Below are 25,512 nucleotides of genomic sequence, written 5' to 3' on the forward strand. Positions count from 1 at the left end.
AGAGTGAGCACAGGCTGCTCCTTTGTCGGCTGGTATCATGGTGGTGGGGTACCTGGCCCAAGCTCAGGGCTTTTCCCAGCCCACCCCCATCAGGATCGCAGTCTCTGCCCCAGCCTCCCACAGCCACCACTCAGAAGGACCACCCCGTCCAGGAGCAGAGCTTTAATTCCAGAGTTTTAGTGTATTTACAAAAGTCCACAGCTCCTGCTGGCCGCCCCATTGTTCTGTGCCTGCCCCTGCCTTCGGACAGGTCAGCTCACCCTGTGCTTGTCCAGGCAGGGGGCAGAGGCGTGCCCAGTTTCTATTAGTGTAACATAATTGATAAAAAATATTGCTTATCTACTGTAACAAGGGCCCAGGGATCACCCAGAGGCCCCGAAGCTGCGTTGCTGGGTTTTCCAAACCCAAAGTGGGTGATGAGGCATGGCGCCCCTCATCTCTACAACCACAAGCTGGGGCTCCTGACACACTCAACCTCTCTCAGGATCACACGCACACATCTGTCACACACACAAGGCTGACCCTCCGGCAGTGCTCCGAAAACGGAGAAAATTCTGTGTACACTGAGAGAGTAGCACCAAGTAGGTGGCTGCCAGCTCCTGCCTGCCCCTTCGTGTCCCTTGTCCAGAAAGAGGGGATCCGGAGGGCACCTCGCACCGTCCTTCTGGGCCGCCCCGCCTGTAGGCAGCGGTCCTCAGAGCAGGCCCCTCACGGGGCGGGGCGTGGCCTCACCGGAGGAGGCGGGGCGCGGGCGACAGGGAGGCGGGGGGCGCACAGCGCCTCCTCGATGTCCTCCAGGCAGCCGAGCAGGTCCATGTCACGGAGCACGCGGCCCAGCAGCTCCAGCGTGGCTTCGCGTCGTGGCGTGCGTCGCCGCCAGGCCGCCAGCATGCTGTAGTGCGCCTCGCGCAGGCAGCGCCCGTTCTGCAGCTCCAGCCGCTCGATCTCGTGCTCGCTCAGCCCCAGCCGCCGCACGAACTCCTTCCAGCGCGACGGGGGCACGCCGTCCACCACCGCGTACAGCGTCGCCGGGTCGGCGGGATCCGCTGCGAGGAAGCCGGGCGGTGAGCCTCTGGCCGCGGAGGCGGCCCCGCCCGTCCCCTCGCGCGCACGCGCCCTCCAGGAGCTCCACCCACCTGCCCCTGCAAGGAGCTCACCTTCTGGGCGTTGAGTGTGGGTGCTGTCCTCCCACTTCTGAACTGGGGTGGAGATGGGGCTGGAGGCTGGAGCCGCGGAGAGGATGGGGCCAGCCTCCTGGTAGGGTGGAGCCATCTCTCTGGAGACGGATGCAGCCCTCAAATTAGCCCAGTCGCTAGGAGTGAAGGTGGGGCTGGGAGTGAAGGTGGGGCTGGGGGTGAAGGTGGGGCTGGGGGTGAAGGTGGGGCTGGGGATGGGACTGAAGCCTGGACCTGTGGCCAGGGGCTGAGGCTCTCCCTGAAAGAGAGAAGGCACAGCGTTAGTGGAGGAGAGGACAAACAGCCCGAACCTTCTTTATTTCTGGAGGGGGGTTGGAATTAAGGGTGACCGAGGGTCATTTAGGTATTACAAGATTGTAATGGACAATCAGCGGGAAAGACTGGGGGTAGGTTCCTGGTTTCATCTTACCTCTTTTGTAGGTGTTGATTTCCCACAAACTGAGAAAAAAGAAACCAAGCGTCACAAATTTCACTTCCTCTCTCAGCCCTGGCGCCCATACCGGGGCTGGCCCTGGGGACTTGTGGTGACATGCTTCAGGGCCAAAGTGGCCCCAGGGACAAGAGACCTACTGATGCATTATGACCTCTCACCAAGCCATCAGGGCCACCTCCTGCCAGCGGGGTCCTCAGCAGCAAGCTAAGGGGACACTACCTCATTTCCCTCCATGCTGATCCCTCTCACCCACTCAACCCCCTCCCACATCCCCCAGCAGCAAGCTTTCCCCTCCCAAGGGCCCCACTCACCAATGGAGAAGAGCTTGGACTTCCGCCGTTGGTAGCGGCACATTAAACCAATGGAGAAGGATAAAACGCAAATGCCGAAGAAGATCACGAGAGGCAGCAGCACTGTGGTGCCTGGAGGCGAGGCAGATTGTGGTGAGAGGAGAAGGGAAGCAGGAAGGGCAGGGCTGGCTGGGTAGGTGGAGGGGCAAGGATTAGGAGAGGGCAGGTGAGCATGGGAAGCGGGTTATTTCTCCTCACCTGGGTCCTGAGGGTCCTTAACAGTTTCCACGATGGGTACGCACAACTTCGTACACTCTGTGTTTTTCTTACAGCTGAAAGAAGAGATCGCACAGGTACGTAGGGGCCCTCCCCCAAGAGGAAGACGGGAAAAAGGAAAAAGAAGAAAACTCCATACTGTTGGAAATTTCTTTGCTTTCCAAACATTTTAGCTATCTCTTGAAATAATGGAAATTAAACCTCTCCTGACTCAGAGGAATGAAACGCAAGCCAATCACAAAATCATTTCCTTTTAGAATTGGAAGTAATCTCAAGGAGGCTGTGTAGAAAGAACTAATTCCAAGCAGTAAGGGGCAGGGTGTGAATTCCAGTCCATTCGTTGGCTGGCACTGTGACTCCAAGCAAGTCATTTAACCTGTAAGCCTCAGTTTGCTCATCAATAAAGTAAGACCCTTACCCACCTGTCAGAATTGAGAAGTGAGATCATTATGCCTGGCATATAGGAAGCACTCGATAAATGGTGGCTGTCACTGAACTGTTGTGAGAATCCCATGGCAAAGAGAGGTTGGAGAGCTTTTTCTTGAGATGACATTGCTAGTGACAATCCCTGACTTTGTGGAAAGAGGGGTCAAACATGCATGTGAAAATTTTAAAAAGACTTATTTTGGGGGGCAGCCAGAGAACACTCTAGAACAAGCACATCTTCCCCCCGCTGGAAGCTGTCACTGGGCAGCAGGAGTAATGAGAACTCCATGGGGGGCTAGAAGGAACTTGGGAAGGTCAATGCTCCGCAGGAAGAGGCGACCTCACAAACTCACAGTGAGAACCACATGGAATGAATGTAAAAGCTCTTTGAAGGAGAAAAGACACTTAGTAGAAAAAGAAAACAAATAGTTTGGTGTTACTTTATAGCTGTACAGCTTTGCCAAGTGGATGTCATCATCCTTACTTTAAAGGTAAGAAAACTAAGGTTCAGAGATGTTAAGTAACTTGCCCAAGGTCACACATAAGTGGCTAGGCTGAGATTTGAACTTGTAGAGCCCTCAGAGTTCCTTCTTTGCAAGCAAGTATGCAAGAACAGACCCTGTGGAGCCAAAAGAAGTGAGGAGGCCTGAACAGAGACTGGGGAAGAAATACCATACTGCCTCAAAGATGCCATCACTAAAAAGCACCATCATTTACATACTACATACACACACAGAGCTGCCAGTTAAACCATGATACATCATCAATTGTAAGATGCAGTCTGATTTCAGAGACATGAAAATGTGCGTCCTAGAATCCATGAACTATATGTAGTAGACCCTGTCACCTCAAAATCCAAATGTCTAAGTTCAAAGAACTGCAAGTCCGTGGAGTATGAGCCTCTATTCCCAAAGACTTCTTCAGATTTTAGGAACAATTCTGGCGGGGGGTCGGGAGGGCAGGAAGAAGGACTGTCTGGTGTTTTGACACCAAGAGTCAACCAGTCAGTAAGAACCAGAGCATCCTGGGCTGTCTCCCTTGCCCTGCTGGTGGCTCTCACCTGCAGCCACCCCATTCGCCGCCCCACCCCAAGCCCCCTCACCCGATCCAGTGCCCAGCAGCCAGTGGAGATACTCACTTAACACAAGAGACGCATTCATTCCCTCTCAGAAAGAACCCCGCGTGGCAGGTGCATACAGTATTCTGTGTCTCCTTGCCTGTGGGGAGAGATACAATACAGCTAGAGGAGGGGCACCCTGCACCAAGGACCACAGGGAAAGCTAGGAGGGGCAGGGGGCAGATGGCCAGAATGGTCCCACAGACTTCGGGAGTGGGAAGGAGAGGAAGTGTGGGGTCAGGGGGCTGGGGTACAGAAAGGCAGAGGCCTTTCTCCTGAGACAGGGCCCACCCTGGGGCGGGGAGCGGGGCCGGGCTATGGAGAGCTGTGCTCACAGGAGATCTGCACCGTGCCGTTGAGGCAGAGGCTGCAGTTTAGGCACTGGAAATGGGTTTCACTCCAGTAATACCGGTACTGGTTCTTCCTGCAGCCACACACGGTGTCCCGGTACACTGTGCAAGGAGATATCTCCACCTGGTACATTTCTGGAGGGGGGAGGAGACAGGGTGTGAGCACAACCCCCCCCCCCCACCGTGTGTGTCTTTCTCTGTACACACGCCCACACCCCTGCACTCAATTATGCATGCACATTCCTGTGTTTGTCCTCACACACAGACAGGCGAGCCCACTGCTCTAACACATCCGCCTGACATTCCATTTAGAGCCCTCGCCACCTCCTGAGACTCACCTTTTCGGCATTTGGAGCAGCTAAGGCACTGTCTGAGGTAGTTCTCTGAAGCAGTAAATGTGCCATTTTCACATTCTCTGCAGTCCGTGTCCAGCCCTGGGCCCGCACAGTCATTGTACAGGTAGGTCCCTGTGATGGGGGATCAGTTAGGTTGCAGCGGGAGCTCAAGGAAGGAGCCCTATGCTAGAGAGAATAGCCAGGGCCACGCCTCTGAAGTCTGTAAGAGAGGAAAGAAGGGAGAAAATCCCAGCCCAGAAGAGGCAGCAAAGTTAGGAGCCTGGAGGTCAGAGATCCCCAAGTTCTAGAATATCTGGAAAAAGCAAAGGAAGAAGGAGGACCCCGTAACTGAGGTGATTCACTGTTCCCACTTTCTCCTACCTTTGTGGCACTTCGTACAGCAAATGGAATTATCTTGAGGGTGAATATATTTTCCTTGGGGACATGGAATAGCTCTCTTCTCCCGGTCCCTGAGGTGAGGGACCAGTCCAGTAACCCTTAATGGGTATATTTCCACCAACAGAGCCAGAAGTACCTGGGGAAGAATCAGACAGAGGAGATCCTATCAGGAGAGGGAGGGTGGGAACCCTAGAGGTAGCAAGTTCAAAGCCTTCCCAGCTCAAGTCCTTTCTCAGTGGAACATTGCCCCCGGGCCATTCCTGCTCACACTGGATATCCTTCCTCTAAGCTTAGACAGCTGGCCCCATGTGATCTAGTGCTTAATTCTTCTCTAGTTGTTCTGTGTACTAATTTTTTTGTCCCTCCAAGTTAAGACTAGTAGACCCCAGGCCTGGACTGTATTTTATCCTTATTTTCCCATAGCAGTTAACAGTGCTAGACACAGGGCGGGTGTTTAAGGAATGTTTTTTTTTTATTGGGAACTGGTTACCTCAATTGGGGCCCTTCCAACAAGGAGCCTTAAGGATATTAAAGTGGTGTTTCTCCTTCTGGGTGCTATGTTCACAGTGTGTTCACTTTGTAAACATCCACAGAGGTGAGCAGTTAGATCTGTGCACTTTCCCGGATTGCGTAATTCCAGTAGAAAGGGTATGTTTATAAAATCAGATTGGAGGGGGCACCTGGGTGGCTCAGTTGGTTAAAGCGTCCAACTAGACTCTTGGTTTCGGCTCATGATCTCACGGTTCACGCCCCATATCTGCTCTGCACTGACAGCAATGGAGCCCGCTTAGCTGGGATTCTCTCTTCCTCTCTCTCTGCCCCTCCCCTATTTGCGCGCTCTCTCTCTCTCTTTCAAAATAAACAAATAAATGAATAAACAAATAAATAAATTAAACTTTAAAAATAAATAAAATCAGATTGGAGTGGAAGTAAGTGACGTTTCTGTGGGCACCATTTGTAGGGAGTGGGCAAAAGGAAGAGTTTCTTTATAAATCTGTATCAAAACCTCACTCAGGATTCTGCCCTCAGACCTCATGCTGCATCCCCTTCCACCACTAAATCTGCACAAATACCCCAGGTTGGCCAGGGCAAACGGGGAGGGCAGTAAAAGGGAAAGTTTCAGGGTGGGAATGAGGTAGGAGATTGACAAAGTTTAGGTCCAGGCAGGATTGGAAAAAGGCATGTAGGTTACATACAATGTATGTATCCAGAGGCTGGTGATCGGGCTCAGGTGACCATCAAGTCAGGAGCTGAGGATGGGCCGGAGTCCTGATGCCCTTTGCACACAGGGGCATTCTGAGAGGCACCTTTTACAGCCTCAGGGCAAGCCCTCAGCAGCTGAATCACTTGCCCAGTTCTGGCTTCAGAGCCAGGGACAGCAAAGCCAGGAGTCAGTGTTGAGCTCCAGCCTAGACTTTTTTCCTTGATCTCTTAATCAGCCTCTTTCTGGCTTTTCCTGGGTCTTGATTTTCTTTTTTTCCCCTCTGCTATAAGAGCTGCTTTATGTAAAGATAAGAGGATGTCCTCAAAGCATGTTAAAATTGGAGAAAAACAGACTAATCTGATCACAGAAACCCCAGTCCGAGACAGGACAGCACAGCAGCCCACAGCCCGGTAGGCAGGCAGGCAGGCAGGTCGTGCTTGCCCTGAGTCACCCTCTGGGAGACACTGCAGCCTGGAAGCTGGAGCCTCAGCCACAATCAGAAGCCACACTGAGAAACAGAGCAGCGGCCAAGGCAGGGCTGCGCTCCCCTACTCAGAGAGCAGTCCCCTCCCTGAGCCACTCCAGCATGCCTCTCCCCTGAACAAGACCGGGGCGTCCAGGGCCACAGGAATAATTCAGGGTGGTTATGGGAAGAACTTCCCAATCCTGAAATTGTGGCTCCTTTCCCCGAAGAGCTCTCAGGACCCAAGGTTACTGGCACTTGAAATTCCATGCAGGGCCCCCTCCTGCAGGAGCAAAGCCAACCGGCAGAGACAAAGTCAGGAAGAAAAACTGGGGGCTCCAGTTCTGCCTCCCCCCACCCCCCACAGCATTGGTGGGGAACCTTTCAGGGACCACAGGCCTGTGAGGAGTAAGCTTCCAAGGAAGGACGGAGGGAGGGAGGGAGAGAGGCTTTCTCAAGCCTAGCATCCCCCTGCGTCTCCAGCACTTTGGGGGTTAAGTCAGATCCGGGAAAGAGAAATCTTTTCCCAGCAACTCCGCCCAGTGACTCAGGCCAGGGAGGGAGGGCATCTAGGGGAAGGGAGATAGAACCAGCAGCTTCCCCAGCTCCTCAAGGGTCATGAGTCAGCACGAAGGCTGAAGGGACCAGCCAGCAATGAGAACCCCATCTGAGCCCTTTCTCCTGTGGGCCAGGCTCTCCTTCCAACCCCCACTCGGAGCACACTTCCTCCCCCCGCCACCCGCCCCTTCAAAAGAGTCGGCAACAGACCCCTGTCCCACTTGGCCCGCATATTTCGGGAAATGGCCCCCTCTCCCAATCCATCCCAAAGGGAAGTCTCCTCAACCCCTGGCTTCCTCCCAGCGGGTCACTACCCACCCCCACTGAGGGGCCACTCAGCTCTTTCTCCGCCCCTCAGCATCCTTCCTTTAGACCAGGCCCCACCCGGGCTCCTCCTCCCCATCCAACCAGTCCCCAACCGACCAGCCCTTTCCCTGGATTCTCACAGGAGGCCCCTGACACCCCCCAGTTCCAAAAGGAAGTAAACTAAGGCTGCCCTCCCACCCGGGGTTCACTGCATTCCCACAGCCTGACTGATTCTGGCCAGTTGGATTGGGTTTGGGGACCTCCCTGGGGTCCCCAAACAATCCTTAGGAAATAAGGCCAGTTCTGAGTCTCCATAGCCCCTCCCTGCAAGTCCACTGGCAGCACAGGAAAAACTCCAGAGCCCTGAACGCCCACTTCCAGGAGTAAGGAGGCAGGCAAGAAGGGATGTAAGACAGCCAGCACTATTTCCCAGGTCTCTCATAGTCCCCAGCAGTGCCCCAGCCAGCCTGCTCTTGACCCCTCCTAGCCAGGGCCTCAGGCCCCCACCAGTCGGCACCAGCTGGCTCTGGGGAGCGTGTCCTTCTTAGCAGCTGCACCTTGCAGCTGAATTAGGAGGTGAGCTCTGAGAGCAAAGACCCTAGCCAGCCTGCACCTGTCGCCTGGAGCAGGGGAAGGGCAGGAAGCTGGGAGGTGCCTGGGGAGAGACAGTTGAGGGGGTGGCCCAGCACCCCTCCAACTCCCCCACAACTTCCGCTTGGGGAGACTTTAAAGTGAGACTTCCTGTACCAGGGCTGCAGAGGGGGCGGAGAGGATGAGAGCAGAGCGACCCTGTGGTCTAACCCTGACCCGGCACCTCATGACCTAGCTGTGCCCTTCCCCTGCATTAATTTGTTCACGAAATTAAAATGTGTTTGTTCTTTTAATGTCAATCTTCGGGGAGCTTATGACAGCTTCTCCTCCAAGAGCTCGGTTGAGATCCCACCTCCCTCCGCTGAAGCCCTCCATTAATGCCGCTTCCTCCTCTTGAGCTCATTAGATGCCCAGCCCCCTGTGAAGACCAATAACAGGAATTAACTATATCTACTTTGGGATCTTATTATAATATAATTATCCTGAGCGTGTAGATATGATCTCCCTGAAAGGACCATAAACTCTTATGAGATAAGCGATCAGAAAGAGCGTGTGTGGTCAGAGATAGTGTCTTATGGTCCTGGTATCTTCCCAGCCCCCAAAACCAAAGGAGCAGAATAATCATTGATTGGCCAATCTAACGACTCATCTGTCTTCCACTCCAGTCGAAGCCAGTGACTCCCAGAGAGGGAAATAGAAGAGTCAGGGCTCCCGTGAAGGAACATACTCATCTCCAGGGGAGAGTGGTCAAACTATGCCCACTCCTTCCCACACGCATGCACACACACGCACACTCCCTTTTGAGTATCACTGGTGAATGATCCGAAGGCAGATAAGAGTTTGAGAAGCCCTGCTCTAGTCTGTTAGGTACGCACTTCAGTTAGCTGTTCCCAGACCCTCAACATGCCCCAAACCTAGTTCATCAATCTCTTGGTCTAGACAAATGTTACACCACCAACTTCTCAGCACCCACAGTGTGAGAGCTTTGCCACCCTTCTCTCCTCAAGGTCCCCCGTCCCGATCCTGCGGCCATCCAGCCTGTCAGTTCATCTCGCCAGTCCGTCTTCCATGATCTCTCAGTCCTGTCCATAACCATGGGTTGCCTCACGCTCGCATTACTGCAACTGTCTTCCAGCTGATGGCCCAGCCACCAGCCTCTTTCCTGCTCCAATCCATCCTACGCACTTTATCTGTGTTCATGCTTCAACTTGCACCCACATGTGTGGGAATCTTCTTCTCCAGAGCCTGACCTTGAACATCAGTTCCACACAAGTCACTCCTTCCCTGTGTGAGTATTTGCAGAGGTACCTCACTGCTATTCTGAACACACTCCCAGCTGCCATGGGTCTTTCAGAGAACTGCTTCTGAATGAATGAATGAATGAATGAATGAATTCCTCGAATTCCTCTACTTGGGACTACATTCAAAGTCTCTCTTCATCCCCGCCCCCACTCCCTCCAATTTTCTCATTCTCACATCTTCTTGTTCCTCAACATGGTCCTTCCATCTCCAGCCAAGGTGTTCAGCTTCCTGCCACCACCATCTCCAACACAAAATCCCACCTCTCCATTCCCCTACTCTCCCTCAAACCAGTCTCCCTTCTTTCTAGCCCCGCTGCCAGTCAGTGACTTTGAATCTCAACTCCAAATCCACTTTTCTATGAGGCTTTCCCTTCCTCATTCCATCTGACCAATGCCTGTTCCTCGAGTCATTCCATAGAGTTAGGGAGCATCACATGGGCACCAGGTCCCATATAGCTGCTAGGGACCTAATGAATTCACGCCACTCATGCTATCAAGCTCTCAGCCAGGTCAGAGACAATCCATTCATTGTAGGCTCTGCAGCCTATGCAGGAGGGGCTCCTGGGGCAGAGACACCAGAGATGAGGCCAGCTAAGCAAGAAAAGGCAGCTGGATGATGCTCATTCCCTTCCCTGGTCCTGCCTCCCATCCGTGTCCCAGGGCACCACATCAAAACGCTTTTGTGGATATTCTCCCCAGACTGTTCTGAGCTCATTTTTTTGCTGTAAGCCGTCTTGGCCCCCAGACTGCAAGCTCTTTGAGAACAGCAAAATCCTAGGAGCTTTGCCACACTCTCTCCTGCGTTCTTCTCCACTACCTCCCCCACACACACCCACACGTATACTCTGGTGCGTGCGGTATTGCCCAGTGACTGGTGAGCAATTGAAAACAGCTCAGGCCTTTCATTCCTTCTCTTTCCCCTCCAGCTCCAAGCTGAACTTGGGTCCCTTCACAGCCAACCTCCCACCTGCCATCTTCCGCCCCTGCCACCAGACACTTCCCTTTATCTCTTCAGGCCTCCTCTGTCTTCCAAGCACAGGAGCCCCCGAGTAATCCCTACTATACTAACAAAACAAACCTAACGCTTACTGAGTGCTTTCTATTTGCTAGACCTTATTCTTCTACTAGAATGTAGACTCCATGGGGGCAGAGATTTCGTTCACTGCTGTCACCCCAGCACTTAAAATAATGTCTAGGGGCGCCTGGGTGGCGCAGTCGGTTAAGCGTCCGACTTCAGCCAGGTCACGATCTCGCGGTCCAGGAGTTCGAGCCCCGCGTCAGGCTCTGGGCTGATGGCTCAGAGCCTGGAGCCTGTTTCTGATTCTGTGTCTCCCTCTCTCTCTGCTCCTCCCCCGTTCATGCTCTGTCTCTCTCTGTCCCAAAAATAAATAAACGTTGAAAAAAAAATTTTTTTTAAATAATAAATAAAAAAAAATAATAATGTCTAGCACAGACCCAGCACTTAATACTTTGAAGATCTAACACGCAGTAGACCCTTGAACAATGCAGAGATTAGGAGCGTCAGCACCCCCCCACTTAATCAAAAATCCACGTATAACTTTTGACTCCCCCCCAAAACTTAACTAATAGCCTACTGTTGACTGGAAGCCTTACCGATAACATCAACAATTGATGAACACATACGTTGTGTGTTATGTGTATTATATGCCGCATCCTTACAAGAAAGTAAGCCAGAGAAAAGGAAATGTTAGTAAGAAAATTAGAAAAAGAAAATATGTTTACAGTACTGTATTTAATGGGAAAGAAATCCACATATAAGTGGACGTGCACAGTTCAAACCCATGTTTGTTCAAGGGTCAACTGTGTGTCAATCTATTTAATCTTCAAAACACCATTAGGAAGTAGTGATCATTATATCCATTTTAGAGATAAAGAAACTAAGACATGAAAGGTTACGTAGCCTGCTCAAGTTCGGGCAGCTAGTCTGTGAGGGAGCCAGGATTTGAATCCAAGTGATGTACCCCCAAAGAGAGAAGAGAAGACAAGGCAGTCGGATGGGGGCTGAGGGAGCCTGGGAGAAGGACAGGCTTGAGAGAAGTCATGAGACAGGCTGGGGAGACAGGAGGTGAGACAGTGAGAATAAGAGTAAGAACTCAGGTTGAGAGAGAGGTGTTGCACGGGGAATCACGGTCTGGAGACGTGGACTCCCAGCAGAAAAGAGAGGGAGAGGGAGGCACCAGAGAGAAAAAGGTTCAGAAAGGAGACTTCTGGGGAAAGCGACAGAAAAGGAAGAAATGGTTAGTAGAGACAGGACAAGACCCAGAGAGGACAGTGCGGAAGATGGGGGCCAGAGACAGGCAGGGACCCAGGAGAAACTGGCCAACCACAGGCCAGGAAAATCCGCCCTACTAGGTGGGGGACAGGGGCTCCCGGTATCGCACAGGCTGACTCCAGGACATGCAGGGAGATGGAGCATACATTGAAACAAGGCTGAGGCACAAGAAAGGGACATTTTCCAGTGACGAAAACAACTTTCTACTAACTTCCCCAAACTGATCTGTGGAAGAAGAAACGAAGAGATTGTTGTTTGGGTCTGTGGGGAGGGGGCTGAAGGCTGGCCACAGGGTCAGGGACCAGGTGGAGGCGCTGGCAGCTGTCTAGAGTCAGTCCAACGGAGGGCACCCGCCTAGAAGCTGAGCCAGAAGCAGAGAGTGGGGAATGCCAGCAGGTGGGCGTCCTGGCCCTGGGGGGCTCTCCACTGCCCTGTCCCTATCCGGTTCCCACTCCACTCCCAAATACCCCCTCTCCACTCCACACGGGCACACACACACAGCATCCCAAACTTACCCACCAGCCCATCTCCATTCCCGGACTCAGTTTCCCCCTTCACTAGCATCCAACTCCTACGCCCTGCCAAGGTTTGTTCAGCCAGAGCCCACGGGCAGCCTCACCTCTCCCACCCCACACACACCGGCTGGCCAGCTGACCGGAGGACAGAACTCTGAATCATCTGGACTCCGAGAGGACGAAATGTCCTTCTTCCACTCCTTTCCTTACCCTTCCGAAATGCGCCCCGCCTCCGGGGATCACCTGCCCCCACATTCCTGGCCACCCCAAAGCCCAGCAAACTTCCTTGGCTGTCCTCGGGTTCCCTTTCACCCTCGGCCTTGCCTCCGACTCAGAGCAGGCCTCAGAATGGGAAACCCGAACTTCTGGCCGAGTTTGAAGTTGGGCCACGCCGGCCGAAGGTCGGGGCCCGGGGCGAGGGCCCACTCCGGCGGGGCGGCGCCCTCCCCCTTCTTCCCCCCCGCCCCCAGCCCACTAGGCCCTCGTCCCGGGTCTTACCAGTGGCTGCAGCAGGCCAGGCACGGTGGGGAAGCCCATGTCCGGCCAGTTGTGGCTTCTCACTCCCCCATCAGGGCTCAGGCAGTGGGGGCGGCGGCGGCGGCGGCGGCGGCGACCGGAGTCCGGGATGCGCGGGGTCGGGAGGTCCCAAGAAGAGCCCGCACCCCGGGGAGGGAAGCTGAGCGGGATGGGGTTAGGGTGAAGGTCACCGCCTGATCCCAGGGACCTCACACCCCGAAGGCCAGAGCCGGAGCCGAGTCCGGAGAACTGGGAGAAAACTAAAGCAGAAAGGAGAGTGGAGGTAGACGGGAAGGGAGAGTGGCAGATGGGGTGTTGCAACTTCGGGACAGGAAGAGCCTGGGGGAGGAGACAGGAGGAGGCGGGAGGAGGGGGGCGAAGGTCTTTAACCCTTCGTAGCTCAGTCAGAGGCGCCAGAGTCCCGGATCCAGCAGCCTGGTGCCCGCAACCCACCAGTCGGACCCCTCCCGACCCACCCCACCACCCCCCACCCCACGGCGCGATAAGCCCCTCCCTCCTCACCCAGTCACCCGGCCTTCCCCACGTGAACAGCACTGGAACGATTCAGGGCTTTGGAGTCAAACTCACTGGGTTTCAGTTCAGAATCCTCTGCCTTTGAGCTGGGTGGTCTGGGACAAGTAACCAACACTCTGTGGGTCTGTTTTCCAGTTTGTGAAATGGAGAGAGAGCACCTAGCTCATGGGGTTACTGTAAGGACTGACTGAGACAGGACAGGTAAGCATATGATCCATGACAGGTACTCGGTGTTCCTTAAGAACTCTTCCCTTAGCCCCAGAGTTCTCCACCGACACCCCAAATCTCTCGCTTTCTTGGGAATTTACCCCTCCGACCCAAACTCAAACTTGGAGTAAACCCAAACCCTAGTTTTCTGCCCTCACTGGGGCCCTGATACCCCCCCCCCCCCAATCTGGTGCTCATTCACTCTCTGCCAGGCTGGGACCCCCCCAGGCGCTGATGTGGCTCTGCCGCAAAAAAAAAAAAAAAAAAAAGGAACGCAAAATCTCCACCAAGCCTTCTTTATTGACAGTAACAATGCCTAGCCCACCTACATGGGAAAAATGCTGTCATGAGGCTTGATGAGATCATTATTCGTGAAAATCACAGATACCTGGATCAGGTATTACCAGTATATTCTCAGTGCCCCCTTTCCCAAATACTCTGATACATCAATCCAAATTGACCTTAGACATAATCTGCTACAGCACCTTGTTTTATAGATTAATCGTGTGATTCTTTTTTTTATTTAAAATTTTTTTATGTTTAATTTTGAGAGAGAGACAGAGAGCTAGTGGGGGAGAGGCAGAGAGAGGGAGACACAGAATCCGAAGCAGGCTCCAGGCTCCGAGCTGTCAGCACAGAGCCCAACACAGGGCTCAAACTCACAACCCGTGAGATCATGACCTGAGGTGAAGTCTCAGAGAAAACCGAGGCCTGGGGACACACAAGGCATGTTCTCTGCACCGCCAGCTGAAACCCCCGAGCCCCAACTTCAGTCCAAGGGCCCATTTTGCTATGATAGACACATTGCCACTTTTCTATCCGTCCCCTTGGGTCAGACACCACACTCTGACTCTGGGTATTTCATGCCACCCCCATTTGTGCAGGGTCTCTCCCAGATGAATCCCACAACAAGGCTACAGTGTTCACCCAAATATCCTATAGGCACAATGACCTTCACTATACCCCATCCAGGCCCAAGGTCCTCCATCTACTGAGGTTGCTAGAAATGCAGGGAGACTGGAGGGTGAGGTCCTAGGTCTTTGTGACTTGGAATCAGAGCTCCTGGTTCCCTCTCCCCTTGATCTTCCAGCTGACCCCACACCTTAGACTCCACACTCCCTGGCTCTCCCTGGCCTCCCCTTTTTGATCCCAAGAGTAGGACATCTGTAGATGACAGTGGAGTTCAGATGCCTCCCACCTCTCTCTGGCTGACTTCACTCCACCCCATCCTCCAGCTTCTGAAGAAAAAAGTGCTTACCATATATGAAGCATTCAATAAGTGGTAGCAATGTTAAGAGTTGCACAATTAGTCGCGCCTGAGTAGCTCAGTCCGTCAAACACTGACTTCAGCTCAGGTCATGATTTCACGGCTTGTGAGTTCGAGCCCCATGTTGGGCTCTGTGCTGACAGCTCAGAGCCTGGAGCCTGCTTCAGATTCTGTGTCTCCCTCTCTCTCTGCCTCTCCCCTGCTAGCTCTCTGTCTCTCCCTCAAAAATAAACACAAAAATTTTTTAATAAAAAAAGAGTTGCACAATTAATAGTATTCACAGTTAATAACTTTAATGTCCTAATTTTTAGTGTTACAAGGAATTTTTAATAGTCTGTGTCAGTTGTCAAAGCCATTATATGTAGCCTGGTGCAAAAAGAGAGTTTCTTTCATTGTTTAGGATAAATGTGTATTTACTTTAAATTTTGAAAAATATGATATTAATTTGTTCAATAAATTCTGTTTTTAAAAAAATGGTTTGGGGAACCTGGGTGGCTCAGTTGGTGCAGCAACTGACTTCGGCTCAGGTCATGATCTCATGGCTTGTGAATTAGAGCCCCGATGGCCCTGTGTTGGCCTCTGTGCTGACAGCTCAGAGCCTGGAGCCTGCTTCAGATTCTGTCTCTTCCTCTCTCTCTCTGCCCCTCCCCTGCTCGTTCTCTGTCTTTCTCTGTCTCTCAAAAATAAATAAACGTTGAAACAAATGGTGAGGGATGGATGTTTGTAAGAACATGAAGGGCTGGGGTGCCTGGCTGGCTCGGTAGGAAGAGGATGCAAATCTTGATCTCCAGGTCAGGAGTTCAAGTCCTACCTTGGGTATAGAGATTACTACAAAAATATATAAAAACTTTAAAAAAAAAAAAAGGATTATGAAAGGCTAACTAGGGGCGCCTGGGTGGCGCAGTCGGTTAAGTGTCCGACTCCAGCCAGGTCACGATCTCGCGGTCCGTGAGTTCGAGCCCCGCGTCTGGCTCTGGGCTGATGGCTCAGAGCCTGGAGCCTGTTTCCGATTCTGTGTCTCCCTCTCTCTCTGCCCCTCCCCCATTCATGCTCTGTCTCTCTCTGTCCCAAAAATAAATAAACGTTGAAAAAAAAAATTAAAAAAAAAAAGGCTAACTAATCTCATGGAGGAGGTGAGAATGTAGCCATAATCCTTCCAGGGCAAAAAAGAAATAATGGAGGGAGAGAATGGAGAGATGGGGAAATAGCAGAGGGGCGACTAGGGGATGATGGAATTGGCCGTTATGGCTTGTAGAGCAATGGATGAAGACAGAAGAGCAGAGACCCCTCCCCATCACATGTCGCACACACCCCCACAGCAGCACAGAGTGATCGCAAAGGCACTGGATTCCATGTCAAGGTGACGTGGGTTCTAGCCCCAGCCCTGCCATCCAACTCCATGTGTGGCACGGAGACATGGTGGGTCATAGCAGGAGACCTGGCTCCAAGCTGGGTCTGTAAGAATCATGAACTTGGGCAAGTCACTTCACCTGCTAACCTGCCCTAGACGGAAAAGGAGGCAACCTAAAGCCTTTCTTCTCTGACACCAATTCTAACTCCTAAACCATGGGGTCCACCGGTACGTACAGATAGGGCATGGAGATAAGGAAACTCCAGCATGGTTAGTAGGGGTGGGTGGTGGGGGTAGAGGAACTGATTGCCATCATCCATAATGAAGTCTGCCAGAGGAGAGGGGCTGGGCCTGGGGAGGGGCAAGGCCCAGGCTGGGCTGCGGCAGAAAGTAGACAAGAGGGCTCAGACGAGGACACCATCGGACACCAATGGTGGTTGTGACACCACCATTTCCCCCCATCAGTTTGAGTTCAGGAAAGGGAAGTCAGAAGTCCTCACGTCAGTTCCTGGTCACAACCTTTCTTACCTCTCCACTCCCTTCACCATCTCCCTCTCTTTCCCCAAGGTTCCCATGGCCCCCAGGACAGGGAGATTGTAACTGAGAGGGGTAAGACCAAGGCAGCAAGGGAAGTGTCCCCAAAGATGACGAGGAATAGTAACTTCCGGATGCCAGGTCTGATGCTAGAGAAAGGAACCAGGGTTCCCAAAACTGGGGTTCAACTCACACACCCCTCAGTTTATCCTTTATTAAAAGCGGCGTGGCGGGGGGGATTGCTGCTGCTGCTGCTCTCTCTGCAATGATGAGAGAATACAGCATAGCAGGCTTTGAAGTTCCAGAAGAAACTGGCCTGAGTCTCATCCTCCCACACCACCCCCACTACCGGACAGTTGATGGGGAGGTGGGCAGGTGAGGGCTTTATCTTACAGCTGCATGGAAGGTGGCACTCAGTGATCACAGAGGAGGATTACTGATGACAGTAAGTAAAGTTGGGGAGGACAAGAAAGTCCAGACAGTGGACGATGGTAAGTCGTCCCAAGCACTGCCCAGTAGGTCTCCCAAGGAGAGCAGCACCATGACTTCGCTCTTGCACCCTAACCTGGTGATGGGCACCTAGCACGTGCTCAGCAACGCCCATGGAGGAGCTGGCAGCAAAGTTTGTCTCTGCCAATGCCCCTGAAGAATGGACCCTTCCATAGTGAAGCCAAGGGGTATGGAAGTCTGGGGCCCAGGGACTTGCATCCACTCCCTACCCCCATACAGCCCTCCAGACATTCCTTATGCAACATACATTTGTTGAGCACCTGCCTACTTGCTCCAAGCGGGACACTGGGCTAGACCCTGAGGATACATAAATGAACAAGATTCATTCCCTGACCACAAGGAGCTCACAGTCTAGCTGGGGAGGCAGACACAAGTGAACGAGAAGGTATGATGCAACATCAGCACCCCAAGGGACGTTATGCTGTGCTATGGGAGGCCAGGGGAGAGGGAAGTGAGCAAATCTGGGGCAGACAAGAAAGGGCAGAAGGCTTCACATAAGTAGAGGTGTCTGAGTAGGGTTCTAAGGGATACACAGGAGTTCTCCAGATGGTGTGGAAAGCTTCCAGGCCGAGGAAATAGCTTGAGCAAATATGTAGAAGTATGAAAGACACAGAGGCATTGGGGTACGGCTCCGTGGGGGCACAGGCTAGATGAGGCTGGAAAAGGCCTGGAGCCAACTAGGAATGGCTAAGCCTTGACTACATTGGTCTGCTCCGGCCCCTGCCCTAGGAAGGGGAATTGCCCAAGAACGAACAAAGGGGGCTTTTGGGTGGGGTTCCCCACTCAAGTTCAAGAAGAGGATCAAATGTCTGTGTCACTGGAAAGCAGTGTGGCCAGACCCGGGGTTGGCTTCAGTCATCTTTGGGTAGGAAACCTGTGCATGCCTTTGTGTGCCCTTGCTTGTGTTTTGTTTCCGGTCGCCAGTGGTTTCCTAGGAAGGTTCCTTGTCTAAGCTCCAAGTTTGGCTTGGCTGATCCCAGGGAAAAGAAGACTTGTTTGCACTTGGGTAGGGAAATCAGAGTCTTCTAGAGGCAGGACCAGAGGGCACAAGACAGAAGCCAGGGCAATTATGGGCAGGTTCCCTGGCCCCCGTTTCCTGGGCAATTTCTGTAGCCCCTTATCCACCCTGCTTCCCTCCCCCACACCAAAGGCAGTTAGGCAGCTCTGAGAGGAAGTCCCAAGACATTCTTTAATCCTGCCAAGCCTGCTCCCCTCCCACCAGGGGAAGCGCCTGCCTTGGGAGGGGAGGACACTTTCCTTCCCTCTCAAGGCTCCCCCAGAGTATAGGCAGAAGAGCTGGCCTCCACCAAGTTGGATGGAGATGGGCAGGGACCCAGAGTGGCATAGGCAGGCGGAGGGGCCATCAAGGCCGGGGAGGTAGCAGGGCCTGGTGGGGATGTGGAGTGGGGGCAGAAATGGGACGGGAGGGAGGAAGCTGGAGTGGAGGCCACTTCCTGGGCACCCCTGCCCCCTCGGCCTGGAGACCAGTATCGGCTTCGGAACCTCCGGAGCAGCATGAGGAACGTGATGACCAGGAGGTCAAAGATGAGTTCAGCCATCTCCACCACAGACAGCACCGAGGAGCCGAACCACAGGCTCCACTGGCTGCCCAGGTTGGACAGGAGAGTGGCCATCTGTGAGGGAGAAAGGCACATTGATCACTGGGGCAGAGGGCCCTGGGTGGGCTCTAGAAGAAGAGCCCCATCCCTCCCTCCCTGAGGTCCTCCCTCACCCCTTTCAGCCTCCTGGTGGTCCCCTGGACCCCTTCTGTCCTAGTCATACCCATCTGGCGCATCCTTCCCCCCCCCACCACCACACCCAAAGACTTCATTCCCCAGCCAAGCTCCCCTTCTTCCAACCTCTGCAACCTCACCTTTGCCCCCCCTTTCCTTGGTCCCCTGCCCTCAAGGCCCAAAACTTCCGGCCCCACAGAGGCACCCCCTTGTTTTCTCTGACAGACACCCACCAAGATCTCCAAGAGAACTGCAAGGACATACCGTGACAGAGGGAGACTCAGAATTGGTTTTGTAGTTCAGCTCCTTGAAGAAGATGTTGAGTTTGGCGACCCCATTTCTTTGGAGTCAGGGAAAAGGGAGGGAGAAATGGCAATGGGTTCATTTCTCAAACCCTTACAAACACCCTCCTCTCTTCCCAGATCAGTTTTCCCTCCCAAGGATTCATCCCCCTCAGCTGGATCAGGGTAGGACTGACCTTTTGTTGTTGATAGTATAATTGTTCTGTCGGGATAGCATCTGGAAGATCCAGTCCTAGAAAAGAATGGGGGTGTCAATGGGGTCACCCCATACTCTTCAGGCTTACAGGGTGGGGGGTGGGATCAAACACATCCATACACACACATACACCCAGAAAAGACCACAGTGTTACACACACACACACACACACACACACACACACACACATCCCCTCTCCCTTGTATCCCTCCCCTTCCCCACATTACCTGGGATGTCACTGAGGGCCATCGTGAGTAACCAGCAGAGAGCTGGTAGCTGGTCACACTGGGGATGGAGAAAGGAGCTCAGTGATGGGGGTGGGGTTCTCCCACCCAGCCAAGTGGCTAGCTGCCCAACCTGTGCCCCAGGGGAAGGGGACACTCACCTGCACGGCTTCCGGCACTTGGTGAAACACCCCAGGCGGTCTGAGGAAAAGGCATCCTGGAGCTTATAGTAACAGTAACCTGTGGGTGCAGAGAGATGCCCATTTCCCTAGGGCACCTCAACCTTCTGCACCCTGAACCCAAGAGGTCTCCCAAGATATGTGGGTTCCCACATCACAAGTAGCATTACAGTGATGTCTCCTGAGTGGCAACACCGAAAATGTTGAAAAAATGAAGCTACGTAAGGAAAAAAAACAAAAAACAAAAAACAACCCAGGACTCATCTATGTAAAGATGAGTAGGATATGGACAAAATTCTAAAATTCAAAAAGAAGGGTGCCTGGGTGGCTCAGTCACCTGAACATCTAGCTCACTGATTGATGGCTCGGGGTCATGGGACTGAACCCTGTTTAGGATTCTCCCTCTCTCTCTCCCTCTGCCCCTCTCCCCTACTCATACTCTCTCCCTCACGCTCTTTCTCTCTCTCTCTCTTTCTCTCTCTAAAATAAAAGTCAAAAGGAAAACTGGGAACAATTGTTATGGAAGAATGATGGGATTAAACCACAATGAGATGCACTTCACACCCACCAGGATGGCTATTAAAAATAAATAAGTAAGTAAGTAAGTATTGGTGAGGATGTGAAGAAACTAGAATGCTCCTCTATTGCTCCTGGGAACATAAAATGGTGTGGCCACTTTGGAAGAGTCTGGCAGTTCCTCAAAATGTTGAGCACAGAGTTATGATATGACCCAGAAACTCCACTCCTAGGTATATACCCAAGAGAACTGAAAACATATGTTCACACACAAAATGGAAACAGGAAATAGAAACAACCCAAATGTCCATCCACTGATGAATGGATAAACACACGTGACGAATCTGTACAATGGAACATTATTCAGCCATAAAAACAAAGTACTGACAGATGCTACAAGCTGGATGAACTTTGAAAATGGTGTGCTAAAAAAAAGAAAAAAGAAAAGAAGAAGAAAATGCTGTGCTAAATACAAGAAGCCAGTCACAAAGGACCACAGATGATTCTATTTATATGAAATGCTCAGGACAGGCAAATCTGTAGAGACAGAAAGTAGATTAGTAGTTTCTGGGGGTGACGTGGGGGGCTGTGGGTGCAGAGGATGGGAAGCTCAGAGAGTGCTGATGGGTAAGAAGTTTCTTTGTGGAGTGATGGAAATGTTCTAAAGTTGACCGGCCACTACTGTACAGCTCCGTGATTATACTGAAGACTAAAACTATACTAAAATCAAATGCATGAATTACTTGGGATAGAAATTATCTCAATTGAGTTGCTACCTAAAAAAAAAACGGGTGGGGAGAATGAGTCTATGGATCTCCCTTCTCTCCTATTCGCCAAGTTCTAAGTAAGTATGTTCTATTGTGTCATTCTTGCTACTTTTAGTTGGCTGGTCCAGAAGTCCTTCTCCATTTCTGACCCAAATCCCTCTATCTACGAGGGCTGGGGGTCTGGAACGGTGAAGCATGGGGAGCAGCTGGGTCCCTTCCTCTGGGGAGTAAACAGTCCTTGGGAGACTGTTCCTCTCCCCATCCCCAAGGCTTCTCAGCCATCAGCATTGTTATTTTTCCTCTCACAGATCCTCAAACTCACAAGCACCTAGAAATCATTGTTTGGGGGCAGTGGGGAGCAGGGGGCAGGGAGTCCCTGCTCTGCACATCCTCCTCGTCCTCAGACATGACATCACGACTTGCCCCTGGGCCCCTGAGTGTCCCTCCAGCTCTGATGTGCTCTGACATAAGGTGGGAGAGATGGGAACCAAATGCAGGGCAGGGGAGAGAGCTGTGTGGAGCAGACCCAGGGAAGGGAGGAGGCAGGAAGATCCACAGGGACAGAACCAAGAAAGGCAGACACTATAACCCCTGGGGTCTGTCCCGTCCCCTCAGAGGTGTGGAGGTTCATCTCCTCCAGCAGTGGCCACCAGCAGAGGGAGAGCTGGGCCCAAGGGAGCCAGACAGGAGGACCCTCAGGTCACAGGCGCCAGTTGAGAGCCTGTGCACCAGGATTTTTAACCCTCTACTTTCCAGTTTCTTGTTTGGGATTTCCTTTCTCTCAGCTTCCTACCACAGAGCCTCCAAGGGGCATAGCTCCGCTATAGTGGAAAGGAACAGGGATCTGTCTACTTCTAATCCAGGATTAAAAAGGAGATCTCAGGGGTGCCTGGGTGGCTCAGTCGGTTAAGCATCCGACTTTAGCTCAGGTCATGATCTCATAGTTTGTGAGGTCGAGCCCCACGTAGGGCTCTGTGCTGACAGCTCAGAGCCTGGAGCCTGCTTCACATTCTGTGTCTCCCTCTCTCTCTGCCCTTTCCCTGCTCATGCTGTGTCTCTCTCTGTCTCAAAAATAAATTAACATTAAAAAAAAAAAAAAAAGATCTCAGTGCTCTCCAAACTTTTTTTGATTGTGCCCACCTGTAGGTAAAAAGGTCTTAAGTAACTCCAACATATGTATTTGACTTATAAATTACAAACTTGCTACTATAGAATTGATCCATTAAGTACATTATAAAACATATATAAAATGGAAGATGTTAGGGAATGAGGTAGATACATCTAACTTCTAGTATTTTCTTCCTGCACCTTGTGAGCTGTCCTGTGCCTCGCCCGGCGCCAGAAGAGTGAGACAGGGAAGCTACAGGCAGAGTGTGGAGTGAGCAAGGTTTTCTTCACGTGCTCCTCCTTCCTTCTGCTGCAGGTTATTTTTAAATGGGGCCTTTCTCTATAAACACACAGAAGCCAAAACCCAGAGAGAGAAGCCCGAGGGAGGAAGGGGATAGAGGGAAGAGATGGAGTGACAGGAAACGGAGGGGCTGGAGCGCAGGACAGAGGGAGAATGAGGGTCACAGAGGGTCTGAGAGGGAAGTCTGTGAGAGTCCTGGGGCAGAGGGGCCGGCCAGGGGCTCCCTGTGGTCTCACCCCAGGAATTATGCTTCCTGTAGTCACAGAACTCCGCGTTCTTGGGCAACGGATAGAAGATGTAGGCACAGCCACATTCCTTGATCATGCTGTCCTGGAAGCAGGAATGGATACACACCTGGGGGACACAGGAGTGACAGGAAAGGGGGTTCAGGCCTGCTCTCCCCACACACAGCCCAAAAGAGGCAGGAAAGGGGAGGACAAACAATGCTCTTCACCATACTTGTACCCCTCTCTCCACCTGTCCCGTTCGCTCACACACACACACACACACACACACACACACCCCTCCAACTTGGACTGACCAACAGGGCAGGCCTGGGAGATGGTCGCCATAGAAACGGGCTGGTCTCACCTGCTGTGTATATTTGGTAAGATAAAGGTTCTCCACGGGGACTTCACTGCCATTCTTGGTACAGTCACCATAGTCGCCCCCAAGTCTGTCCAGGGCTTCCTGCAAACCCCCACACACAAAGAAATCAGAGGTCAGAAGTCAGAGCAAATGGCCCAGACCTCTTCCTGAATTCTCCACCTTCCCTCAGGTCCAGGCCATTTGTATCTCGCACCTACCAGCCTCTCCTGTCTGCCTCACCATTTCAAAACACGCCCCAGCAGCCCCCAACGCCCATCTGGGTGCTACTTTCAAGGACACTGGCTCCAGAGCACCCCCGGAACCCTAAGCACATCCTGAACCCTTCTCAGCACATCACCCAAGGGTCCTCCTCAGGTCCCTACTTCTGCCAGCCCCTCGCCCCTAACTCTGCTTCTGAAGACGGCCACCTGCCTCAGGCCCACCCCACACGATCTCCCTCTATAGTCTTCTGGCTGGTGAGTCACCTCCCCTGCCATCTTCCCGGCCCTCTCTTGCCTTCCTCATACTGATGGAGGTCTCCACACCAGGCCTCAAGTTAAAGCCGCCATCGTCCATGAAGGCAGGCTCATCCTGCCCATGCACCATTACCCTGGCCCCGGTCACTGTGGACAGCAGCGGGATGAAGTCATTCTGCTCTGTGCGCAGCGTCAGGGACAGACCTAGGGGTGCAGAGGGAGTGGAGTGGGGGAGGTCCTGGAGGAGTGGTGGGGGATGGAAAGCCCCTTCCACGCGCCTAGTTTCTAATGCTCCACAGAGGGCAAGGCCAAGAAGACCTACATAGGGATTTGGCAGCCCCCGGGCTGGATTCAGGGGTGGGCACGAAGAACTGGGACAAGATTCCTATAACACCTGGAAAGGACTTTGTGGTACCCATGGGGGACAAAGAACAGAGAGGACTCCTTCCAGGATGCAGACAGGCACGTTGTGGGAGGCCCAGAGGCACACAGCATGTCTAGGACATGAGCACAAGGTGGGTAACTGTGGGTGGGCAGGGCCGTGAGAAGTGCCGAGGCACAGGGATTGCGGAAATGAGGGCTTGCTCACCATTTTTGATCCCAGGCATGGAAGACATCCAGAGGTTAGAGTTGTTCTTGCCATTGAAAGTGTAGCAGTTCCCATATATCGGGTGGTGAAAGTGGGAGTAATTCCTATCCGGGAGAGAGAAAAAATAGAGTCAAAAAAGAAAGTTGGGGGGTGGGTGGGTCAGAGAGAGCGGGACTTTCAGTGACCTTTGTTTCCTGATCACCTACTATGTGCTAGAAGCTTTCCCCATGTTCTCTCAGCCACTCCAACCAACAGCCTGTGAGGGCATCATCCCCACGTCACAGAAGAGGAAGCTAGGGCTCAGAGAGGTCAAGTAGCTGTCCAAGGTCACACCGTGATGACAAACTTGAGACTCAAACACAGGTCATCTACCTTCTAATGCAGTCTCCTCCCCACCAGGCCACCTGACCTCACTGGCCTTGTGACCTCTCTTGTGTCATTCTGTTGCATTACGAAGACTTTGGCAGTGTCCCTAGCTTCTTGTGAATCTAAATCTTAGTTCCCCATTTGGACTGTGATCTCCTTGAGGACAAGGGTCACATCTCCTTCGTCTCTGTATCATCTCTGGGTTAACTGAATAGTTCTTGACCTACAGGCCCTACAGAAGATCATTAATAAACAGTGGTCGAATGAATAAAGTGGAGAAATGGAAGGAAACACAGTTAGGGGAGACAGTGAGAGCAGTGGTGAACACAGAGCTGAGTGGAGGAAGGTCAGATCCCAGGACAGATATGACAGGGAGAGGGTTCTGGTGGGATGGCCTTGAGCAAGTCATTTTTTCTAAGCTTACTCTCATCTGTAAAACGAGGAGGCTGGAACTAGATGATCTAGAATATTCCACTGGCCTTGAAGAACAAAGGCCTACAGATATGAAATACTGGTGCACATTCTAGGAAGTGCTAGGAAGCCAGCATTTCCAGAGCTAAGGCAGGATTCAGGGAGGGAGGAAAGAAGAGGCTACGGAAGTGAACAGAGGCCAGTCCTGAAGGGCCTGTAAGCCCTGCTCAGGGGGAGAGGGGACAGTCAGGTACGATGTGATGGACACACACCATGGACGGTATGCAGCAGGTGGAATCAACCGATTAGATGGAACAACATGGATGGATCTTAAAAACAGAGCTTAGGAAAACAAGAGGGGAAACGAGACATGACCACTTATATATCCAGGAGAATATATGAGAAGCAATATAACGTGAGGGTTAAGAGCACAGGCTCCAGAACTAAACTACCCATATTTGAACCCTAGCTTTAACAAGTATTAGCTGTGGGACCAACCACGTTACTTAATCTCTCCATGCTGTAGTTTCCTCATCTGCAAAATGGGGATAAGAACAGGACTTGCCTCACAGGGGTGCTGTGAGGTTGAAATTACACTTGGAAGGTGCCTGGCACTTAGTAAGAGCTGTATACATTTGCTCTTAAGGTTACAGGCATCCGTTAAGGTGGCTAAAGTGAAAAAGACAGTAGGGGCGCCTGGGTGGCTCAGTTGGCTGAGCGTCCAACTTCGGCTCAGGTCATGATCTCGCAGTTCGTGAGTTCAAGCCCCGCGTCGGGCTCTGGTG

At 52.4% G+C, this 25,512-nt stretch overlaps 2 protein-coding genes across 11 annotated transcripts in view; both read right to left on the reverse strand.

Moving 5' to 3' along the window:
• Positions 1-147: 147 nt before the first annotated feature.
• On the reverse strand, positions 148-12,879 carry TNFRSF1A (TNF receptor superfamily member 1A). Its single transcript, XM_047065048.1, is given in 11 exon segments — positions 148-767; positions 769-1,046; positions 1,158-1,434; positions 1,606-1,634; positions 1,941-2,051; positions 2,178-2,251; positions 3,760-3,838; positions 4,074-4,223; positions 4,427-4,555; positions 4,805-4,958; positions 12,552-12,879. Coding segments are annotated over 11 exon segments (1,359 nt in total). The 5' UTR covers positions 12,591-12,879; the 3' UTR covers positions 148-728.
• A 5,258-nt stretch (positions 12,880-18,137) lies between these two features.
• Positions 18,138-25,512, reverse strand: part of SCNN1A (sodium channel epithelial 1 subunit alpha) — an 85,904-nt gene continuing 78,529 nt past the window's right edge. For 9 of the 10 annotated variants that reach the window (XM_047066772.1, XM_047066771.1, XM_047066774.1 and 6 more), the window contains 9 exons: positions 23,951-24,054; positions 23,402-23,565; positions 22,889-22,987; positions 22,534-22,651; positions 19,589-19,667; positions 19,431-19,488; positions 19,184-19,239; positions 18,970-19,045; positions 18,138-18,606 (listed from right to left, as the gene is read on the reverse strand). In XM_047066772.1, the coding sequence (XP_046922728.1) occupies positions 18,238-18,606; positions 18,970-19,045; positions 19,184-19,239; positions 19,431-19,488; positions 19,589-19,667; positions 22,534-22,651; positions 22,889-22,987; positions 23,402-23,565; positions 23,951-24,054 (1,123 nt within the window). In that variant the 3' untranslated portion in view covers positions 18,138-18,237. The remainder of the gene's footprint in view (positions 18,607-18,969; positions 19,046-19,183; positions 19,240-19,430; positions 19,489-19,588; positions 19,668-22,533; positions 22,652-22,888; positions 22,988-23,401; positions 23,566-23,950; positions 24,055-25,512) is intronic. The other variant, XM_047066775.1, reaches the window with a different exon arrangement.

This window comes from Lynx rufus, unplaced genomic scaffold, assembly GCF_022079265.1.
Source record: "Lynx rufus isolate CCGP_SWC_20201006 ecotype Redwood Valley unplaced genomic scaffold, mLynRuf1.p SCAF_7, whole genome shotgun sequence".
In the NCBI taxonomy this organism is placed as follows: Eukaryota; Metazoa; Chordata; class Mammalia; order Carnivora; family Felidae; genus Lynx; species Lynx rufus.